The 9,954-nt window shown below is 37.2% G+C and overlaps 1 protein-coding gene across 1 annotated transcript; it reads left to right on the top strand.

The window, feature by feature from the left end:
• Positions 1-2,358: 2,358 nt before the first annotated feature.
• LOC103806154 lies at positions 2,359-8,817 on the top strand (the record flags this gene model as incomplete). The annotated part of the gene is made up of 4 exons (XM_009078834.1): positions 2,359-2,424; positions 4,278-4,415; positions 6,520-6,714; positions 7,430-8,817. Coding segments are annotated over 4 exons (1,787 nt in total), but the record flags the coding sequence as incomplete, so codon positions are not given.
• Positions 8,818-9,954: the final 1,137 nt, after the last annotated feature.

Here is a 9,954-nt window from a genome sequence, read left to right as displayed (position 1 = left end):
CGCCCGAGCGGAGGGTTAGGGACACGTGGCTGTGCTCTGCTGCCGTCCGGGGCCTCCCGGAGCTTCCACCCGGGGAAAGTGTGGCCCTGGCGCGCAGGCCGAGCCGCAGCTGGTTCACCTGCGTGGCTTTAGGCTGCCGAGGTTGAGTGCGTTTCAGGAGTGGGAGTGACTTAAACCCGAGGTTCATTGCAATTGAACCCACCCATCTTCAGCCTTGTGAACCCACCCATCTTTAGCCTTAAAAGTTTGTGTTTATGCCCCAACTCTAGCAAATTACTGATATTAAGCCATAATAATAGATAAGAGGCAACAGCTGTTACTTGTGGAAGAAATGTAATTCTTAGGGATGGCAGTTGATCATTTAAGGAACAACCTGTTTTTCAGACTCCTGTCTGTCTTATGTTACTTTAACCTTCGTGGTATGAACCAGAGCTTCTGTAACAACTGCAGTACTGTGGCTTTGGGCCCTGTCCCATGAAGACAGGCAAGCTGTAAATCACACTTTTTACTTCCCTGAAGTTTTTTTTGTGTTGGCTTGGGCTGTGGAAAAATGGACACGCTCTTAGCTGGTGTTTTAAAGTACCCTTTGGTAAGAGAGCAACAGTTTTGTTGCCTCACTTTGTCAGATTATTTGGAAACAATGCAAGAAATGCTTCTGCCTGCCTCTGTTCTTCTGCTGTTGCGTGAACAGATGTACTGTGTACATACATCACAGTAGCACAGATTGGGTTTTGCACGGAGATCTTGGAATTTTTGTGGGAGTCATGTAATGTGTGAGCCATGGCGTCTGTGTGTCTTGCCCTGCAGGTTTGACCAGTGCAAATTTACCTAATATAGGCAAAATTTTAGACTCCTCTGGGAATCTTACTGCTTGATTGTTTCATCCTTTAGAGATTTATTTTTTTATTATCAGAAATTGGCTGAAATGTTGATTTCATCTGAGTCTGTGTCACCTATGAAGTTTAGTGCCCAGTCTGTAGAATACGTTTCACTATTTGCACACTTAGTAAAATCTCTTGATGAGGTTGCTGAGATGTACAGTAATTTGCTGTAGCCATTCAGTTGCAGTTGCTGTTTGAAGCATGAGTTCTGGGTTACGTGTCAGGTCTTTATCCTTGCCCCAGACATTACTTCTGTACTCACATATGATAATTCCTGGCACAAATGAAGTAGAGTTTCGTGCCTTCTTATATATTTAATGCCATATGTTCTTTGTATGCTTCTTATGATTCTGTAATGCTTTGTCTGGCCCAATTATGTGTCTTATTTCTAAAGTAAATATTGACAGTATTTTTTGGTTTCCTTCCATGGGAGCTTCTGAGGCCTTAGGTCTTGTGGACTTTATTTGACCACATTCTGTTATTTTTTCTCTCCTTTTTGAGATCTTGTAGTCATAACTGAATGTGATATTCCACCTGCAAGTAGGTTAGTGATACAGCTGGAATTCTTCAGTGGCTTCTACTCTGTTCTCTGTAATTTCTGTCATTTTTTAATAATTACTTTTATGGCCTGTGCACTCTGTGGCCTGAAGGTCTTTCAAAATAGTAAACAATACATGTCACTTGTGAAACTGCCAAGTGTATACAATAACATCTTTAACAATAGTTTATTACTTTTTTCATGTATTTCATTATTACTTAGTGAAAATCAGAAGTTTATGGTCAAGAATTACATAATACAAATACTGTTTTTTGGAGGAGGGGGCAGAATTACAGTTTGTGTTTCCTGATACCTTTTTTTCTTTTATTGAGGAAAGTATATGATTATTTTTAAGTAAGTGTATAAGGTGCTTGCTTTTTGCCTAAAACAATTTTGCATCTTGAAAGGGAATTGTGAATTGGTGTTTTTGCCTTGCTGAACTTCAGTTGAAAGGTAGATGGGTGTGAGAATAAACCGGAGAAGAAAGGTGAGGAGTACATAGAGTGGAGTAGAAATGCTGATCCTGAGTTGTTGGAGTAGAGATTTTAATTGAACTGTCTGTGATTAAGACTACTGAGACATCAAGCAAAATATCCAGAGAAGTGAATGGGTAAAGGTTTGTGGAACTGTGGGAAGTTGGGTTTGAAGTCTTGAGTACAGCCTTCCAAAGGAGATGCTGAAGGAGGAGGTGTGCAGCATGTAGCTCTTGAAAATGTTCAGCTTTTCGAATAGAGTATTAAATGTTAAAATTCTGTTACTGTAATAAAATTCTGTTATTGTAACTTAGAAATTCTTACCTAGGTGAATAAACTGAACTTAACTGGACTTCTGGAGTATTAGAGATGCATAATTTCATAAAGCCTTGTCCAAACCCCACAGTTTGAAGTATAACATTATTCAGAAATTGCGCAGATTAATGTTGCTGTTTTTACTTCATAGATTTTGAAGACGATGATGTGTATGGCCAATCAGTAGAAGATGATTATTGCATTTCTCCTTCAACAGGTTAGTTCAGATAGTTACATTTCAGTATCATCCACTGACTCCTGTTCTGATACTTTCTTCTGGATTAAAACATTTAAAAGCTAATGAAAATTTTGAGAAGTGCCTAGTGGCCATAATCCTCTCAAAGTCAGTTATGAAGTGTTAGGCATAGTGTTGGGAACATGTTGATAATCTTGAAACATTTGTTATCTTCTAAAGTTCTTAGTAGGACCTACCTGGGCTTAACAGTTGTGGTTCTGCACTTGGTAGTTGATGTCTTTTACACAACTTTGAGTAAGTGTGGAGTAGAGAGTCTTACCATGGGATGCAGTGCTGGTCTTCACTGGATTCTCCTCTCATGCAAGGTCACATGGGGCTAATGAACCTTACAGCATGAGTAGTGTTGCAAAGTAGTTGTAAAAATAGTGATACTATGGGCTCAGGTAAAACATAATTGGAGGAGCTCAGCCTCCAGTTGAGTTGAGTTGACTCCAAGTGTCAGTTGAATTCAACCCGTCTGTAGAACCATTAGGTTGTATTCTCCAGTCAAGTCTCTGGTGAGATGATCAGTTCAGGGTATTCCCAGATTTGATGGCAGTGTTTCTAGAGCTGAGTAGGCCCTGGAAATAGTACAGCTGATGTTGATGTGAAGCTGTGCTGCTGCAGGTAACTTAGTCTGGGTCTAAATCCACTGTGACATAGTGTGTGACCTTTGGCCACAGGAACTTATAATAATTAGGTCTTTAAAACTCTGTTCCTCTCTCATGCAGTGGATTATAGATAAGCAAATCTAGGTGTGTAATTTTTGTATTGGTAATCAGATTCCCCAACAGATTGACTTGCATTCAATTTCCAAGTTTAATTGCTAGATTTTTTCAGTCATTTTCTGAGAATTGATATAGCCCTGCTTTTTTGTGATGAAAATATGCAACGTGTACTTGTTGCTTAAGTGTAGACTGATCAATTGCAAAACTATTTCCTGCCTGCACACGGTAGTTTTCCTAAGAACTCCTTGTGTTTAAGCTTCATTTATAAAATAATCTGATCTAGATTGTATAACAGTCTTTTAATAGTTGCTTCAGTTCCGGTGATTGAATATGAATTGTTATGCATTTGGGAAATGGTTGCTAAGGCTGTACTTAACTTCTGGATATACCTGTGCTTTCAGTGTGTATCTCTGAGCTGGGGAGAATGTTTGTTTGCATTATACTTTGTGCATTTCTGAGAGTATATAATGACTGGGGCTCATGTTCAGCAAGGAGTTTTATCTATATGTTCCTTAATGTGTTGCTAAATCAGTGAAACTATGCGCTTATTCACAGTTTTGTGTGACTGTAAGTTTTAACTCATGCTGTATTTCTAATGAAATTCCAAGAAGAGAAGAATGTGTTTAACTGCATTAAATTCTTATCAGTAGTTTGGCAGTGACATACTGTAAAAACAATGTTAATTTCATGCTAACTTTTTTTTAAAACTTGTAACTGAGGTAGAAAAAGCGATGTGGAGTAAGGTTCTGGAGACATTAGGCCCTAGATGATAATTTATATAGAAAATACTGTTTTTCAAACCTGGAGTACATTTTTTTGTTTGAATACTGAACTTTGCAGAAATATTGCATCACATGAATATAAGGATGTTGCCCTACCTGTGGTTTCACTGTGATGACAATTTAGTTATATTCTAGCTGAAACTGCTGTATGTGCCATACAGGTTTCAGGTAGCAGAAATTATACAGTAGTGTCCCACCAACCCCATGAAACCACTGCAACAGGTCATCCTAATTGTTTGGTTTTTAATTTTAGGTATGTTTTGTTTTTAAAGGAGGAAAAAAATATTTGACCTTTTTTTAATACTTCGCTTTTTACCTAATACAGCAGCTCAGTTTATCTACTCCAGACGAGACAAACCAGCCACACCTGCTGAGCCATTAGAAGAAGAATATGGATATGAAGGTGCAGATGATACTGCTGATTATTTTACATCCAATCATCAGTTGACTGAGGTTGATAGAGGTAATTATAGAAAATAAATAACTGTCAGATCAATCTCTGATACAAATTAAGGATTTACCAGAATAGTCTTAAATTCATGGTTGTTACTTGACTGGCACTGCTCACAGTTTTGTAATCTTGTTGTGAAAGAATACCCTTAACAAACATAACTTCAGTGGTGGTTCTTCAAGTTCATAACTACCTTTTGCATGCTACCTGTAAATTGGTGGCAAACATTGAAATGTGTTCTTAGTTGCTTCTTAGAAATAATGAGATTTCATATGAAATTCAGACCTTAGTATTTGTAGAATGATTTTTTCTTGTTTGCATTCCAGATTATAGCAATTAGCAGTATGTAAGAGGTTTTCAGCCTTGCGTTTCCTTGAAACAGTACCAAATAATCTCTGCAGTCTTTTCTTACCCTGTTTTGAATTCATAGGACTTCTGTTTCCATTCAGTCCTGCAGCCTTGAATTCCACATTACCAGTTGAGTTATGAGCTGAGTGGTTGGGGAAAAAAATACTTATATTTGTTTTTTAAACTTGCTGCCTGATTGGTCGATTATTTGCTTTGTGAAAAGAATCACAAGTCTCTTTCTTAAGTATTAATAGGTAGTATAGTTTTTAATGTTTTGGAAGTAATCAGGGTTATTTTTAAAATGTTGATAAGCTCCGAGTAAAGCATGTTGAAATTTGGTACTTAGAAAAAGTTGCAGAAAATTCAGAACAACAGAACAGTTTTAATTCCATGTCAAGTAAATTGGTAGAAGTGATACTAATGCTTTGAGATATGGTTAAATATGATAAATTGGGGGGGTAATACACATGGTTTTACAGCAGGAAATAATGCTGTAGAGGGCAATTTGAAAGTATCAGCCAGTATAACGGTACATGTGATCTAGACAATAAAGTCCTGTGGTTTATCAGAAAGCTTTTGACAGACTCAGATCACTTAAGAACCAATATTGGAACATGAAAGAAAGTAACATTCTCGACCAAATAAAGGGGGTAAAGAAACCAAGAAATAATCATTTCCACTATGAAAACAGCAGTAGTCTCATAAGACCTGTTGTGTTTGATGCAGTGTGAAGTGTTGGCCATTAATACAGAATTATTGGTGCAGTCAGTCTGGCTGCAAAGAGTTTGGCAAGACTGTCCCAGCTGAGTGTTAGATAGTAAAATGGCAACCAGCACATTGTGCAGGGCTCTGCCCATGCTTGTTTTGCAGGGCAAATGTCTGCTGTACATTGACTTGCTATTTGACTTGCAGGTCGAGGGTGCTTATCTAAATAGCTCTGAGGAGGTTGGAATTCAGTGGTGTTGAGTTGCCTTAGCAAAGTTCTTTAATCGTTGCCATCTTTCAAGAGGTGTTCATATAAAAAAGATTTAGTTGTCTCCCTGTTTTCTAAAATCTGAAATGGCAGAAACTGGGATGTTCAGGAAGATCTCCTTCTGTTCTCTTGTGTTTGTGTGTCTGTCTGATCACCCTGGTGAGTGGCAGCCTGGTGAGTTTTCAGTCTCTTGTTGTGTGGCCAGTATCTTATGTAAGATTTATACTAGTTGCAGAAATATGCTCCGAAGAAAATTGATTTTATTAGCCAAAAAATATATTACAGTTTTAGGAAAGGTAAAGATTGCAGGTAGTTTGGAACCTGACATGTTGATCCAGAGTTTTCAGATGTTAAGGCCTGAGGACCCTGAAAATGCTGTTTTACTTTGGGTGTTAATTGTGGCATCTGTGTAAATGCTTAAAATGTGCTGTTCAATAGGATTCCACGTTGACTTACTAAATTACTCTGGGTGATTTTCAGGTGATTATTTGTATTTCTTCTCTGCAGTGAAGGTAGTTATTTTGCAGCATCAACATATTTCAATATTGAGACTTTCTAGGCTAGTAAATAGTAGTCAGTGATATGTTCCTTATAGCAATATCTGAAATCGGTCAAATAATCTGCAGGGTGTGGGAATAAAGTTTATCAGGGCAGTAAGTGAGATTGAAATTAATTTCTAAAGGGTTTATCTCTCATTGTAGTATTTCTCTCTGCTAATCAGAGGCGTGGTGCCAGTGGTTAGGCTATTTAAGGCATATTTTTGTCCAGTTTATAACAATAATATGTTTCTTTCAGCTCGTCTTAATTCATGCCTTGATCAAATGAGAGAAGTTTTGGCAGAGTCCATACCAGAGCAAGCAATGGTGCAAGCAGTGCTGGATAGTCAATTTGATGTACAGAAGGCTTTGGATCTTGTGCTTTCACAAGGCAGTAAGCAAAATGTGAAGACCAAGAATAAGGATGCTGTGGTTTTAGCAAAGACTGCAAAAGGTATACTTGTATTTAATTGTTGCGTTCAAGATGATTCATTTCTATCTACAGTTTTATATTGGCTTTACAAACTGAAGGTGCTTATTATTGCAATAGTCATTTATTAGAAAATTAAAATCGTCTAACTTACTATTCCTGCGTTCTAAAACATTTAAAGGAAATCAGTAGCTTTTCTTGAACTAGAAGTCAAAATAACATCTTGGTGTCAGTTTAGATTCAGACTGCAACCATCTGCAGTTCACAGTAGATTTCTGATTTATAATATATGACTTAACTGAATCAAGGCATGTCCTTAAAGTTGGACATCTTTGAAGTTTTATGCACTTCCCTTGTTTGTCTGGTGAACTGACATCTCCCATCCCCAATACCTCCCTTTTTTTGGTAGTGTCTGTAGAGTAACTTCCTTATTTTGATTTGTGCTTAAATCCTTGTGATCTTTACTGGCATTCTTTGCTGATTATTAGTTTTTGGGCTTTCAGTAGATACCTGTAATTTAATTGTAGAACATTGTTTATCTTTGGATAACATTTAGTAATGAAATGCCTTTTCATGTTTCTTCTTGATTTTTTTTGTTGCTGCTCTCAACTTTTAAAAAATTGGATATTTCGTCGTGATTTCACTTCCATCTGAAAATTATTGGCTATTGTAAGGTAAGGAGACTTACATTGTTGTCCAGAAATGTGTATTGATACAGACAGCTTCTCTTGTACGGTAGAAAATATTGCTGATAACACCAACCAACCTGGGTTTGGAAACTTGGCAGCCAAAAATGGTTCAGCTCTTTATTCTTTAATTACAAATGACAAAATGCTCCTTAATACTGAAAAATCCAATATGCCTTCATGTGAAAGGAAAGGATTGAAATCATCTTCACTTGTTTTGCCTTCTGATTTGTGTAAAGGATTGTTTTGTGAACCTGTGAATAAACAGGCAGAGAAGCAACTGGCAGAAAGTGCTAATGCAGTAAGTTTTGTTCCCGACAGTGAAGGTGTTTACTTTAGCACAGGAAGTAACCCATCGAAATGCAAGCAAACACAGGACTTGAAATCCTTGCTGATGCAGAGTGTGGTTTGTGATTCTATGAGTCCTGAAGACAGCATTCCTCTTGTTTCCTCAAATAATTCCAGTTGTAATAGTAATGCAAATTTTTACAGTCCTCCGTGTTTAACAAGTGCGTTGGGAAAATTGGTTCTTGATAATGAAGTCAGTCATACTGTAAATAAAAAGAATGAACTTCTTGAAAATTTTTCTTCACTTGTGCAAAGTAGAAAACAAGAAAGCCCCTCTTCAGACATGGCAGCTTTGCCAGTGTTAAGGTCTGGAAGTACATCATTGGCTGACTTACTTCAGGAACATCAGCAAAGTAGTGCAAGCCACTGTTACTCTTTGGCTGATCTTTACACCCAGTCAACAGCAAGTCTCACTGATACGAAATTGGGAACCTCATCATTATCACAACTAGTAAGTCAACCCCAAACTTCAGATGGGATGCCAGAGCTAACGGGGTCTTTGTCTTCTCTGGCCTTGTCTCATGTTTCTCCAATAAAGGAGGTTGAGAATCTGTCACTGTCAGATTTAATAGCAGAGACTATGGAAATAGATAAAACTCAGCAAAGAGCAGACTTGCCCGTGTGCAATGTAACTGAATTGAGACCCTCCCAAAGAACCAACATTGATTTAAGTGTCCTTGTGAAAAATACAGCTGTATCTACAGAACAAAACATAGGACGGTCAAGTACCTTAAGCCCTGAAACTAAACTTTGGAAAGAAAAACAAGGAAAATGTTCTGGTTTTGCCAAAACAAATAAAAAACCCCATAAAGGTCATGCTCTTAAGAGGCAGGATTTGCCCCTTTCATGGATGAAGGCACTGCGTGCAAGACCTTCAGCTTTTGCTTTGACCTTGTGCCTCCGTTACCCTCCCAAAGGTTACAAGCGGCGCACAACTGGTGTACACAAAACCTTCCTGTACAGCAGACAAGTACAAGATGTAAAACCCAAGGAAACTGGTCCTATAATAGCCATAACACCATTTGACTTCAAATCAGCATCTCCTGATGATATTGTGAAAGCTAGCCAAAAAAAAGCTTTTACAAGACAGTAATGAGATAAAAAAGGATCAGTGTTTAGGTTTTGGTATATAAAAAAAATTTGCATAGGACCCATTTATAATGCAGAATTGTTTTTTTTCATTTTTAAAATTTATATATACAGTTCTCACTGATTGGTAGCAAATTTTTATGTGAACTTTTAAGCTGTTGCACTGAATAACTTAATTTTTGCCTAATTTTCACTGATAGTTTAACATTTTTAACTTTTTCAGAGTCTTGAACTTTAATATATAGATATTGCATGTACAAAATTCTATGAACACCATTAGACTTCTTGAAATATTTCACTAGGTATTGAAGATACAGTTCATTGGGAAGACACCAAATTACTATTTTGTAAAGTAATTTAGTTTTGCTATATGGTGTACAGTTTGGGGAGCAGGAGCCTCATTTTATATTATGACTGTTTTAGTAAATGTTCTTAAAGTTAGATTTTCTGGTAAGGTATGTTATTAAACTGCCAGTCTTGTAATTGAGGTTTCCAGTCAATGTCATTATTGTCTTTCTACCTTTTTACTGATCACACTATTAAAATAGGAATACCTTTGGTTTTTAAAAACCTCAGTGACCTCAGGTTTTGACAGTTCTGGTTGTGATAGGACGTGTATAGTTTTTGATAGGACCAAATTTGTAGGGGAGCTAGCAATTAAAATTGTTGTGCCCCTCCCCTCCTGCAATCAGCTGTCAAAATGCAATATGCAGAATTTTGAAACAGCAATTTCATAGGTATATACATGCTGTATGTATTCCATGAGAAGTTTTCCTGGGATTTTATGGTATATTCTCAAGTCTTTCACAAAAGTATTGGAATAACAGTTCTTCAGCTTCAGGATGAGTCTTTTCTCAATGGAAAAAAAAAAGCAGGCAAGGTGTAAGTGCTGTTTCTGTCTGCCTCTAATCTGTTTTGAGGGAAACTTCCTGTAGAAATGGAAATATATTCTCTTCTACTGTTTGTACCCATTGCTGTTACTTTGAATTTTTAGATGAAAGATCCAAATGGGAATATTCTGGACTTGCTCTGGTTCCCTGTTAGTCAAATTAGTAACTTCATGTATCTTGTAACTTTCTTTTTAGTACATGTTACTACTTCTAATGTATTTCCAGTGTCATGGTCAGCATTTTGGGTTCTG

Source organism: Acanthisitta chloris, unplaced genomic scaffold, assembly GCF_000695815.1.
Source record: "Acanthisitta chloris isolate BGI_N310 unplaced genomic scaffold, ASM69581v1 scaffold11247, whole genome shotgun sequence".
NCBI lineage: Eukaryota > Metazoa > Chordata > Aves > Passeriformes > Acanthisittidae > Acanthisitta > Acanthisitta chloris.
Note: the sequence above shows the minus strand (reverse complement) of the source record. Positions and strands in the feature narration are given on the sequence as shown.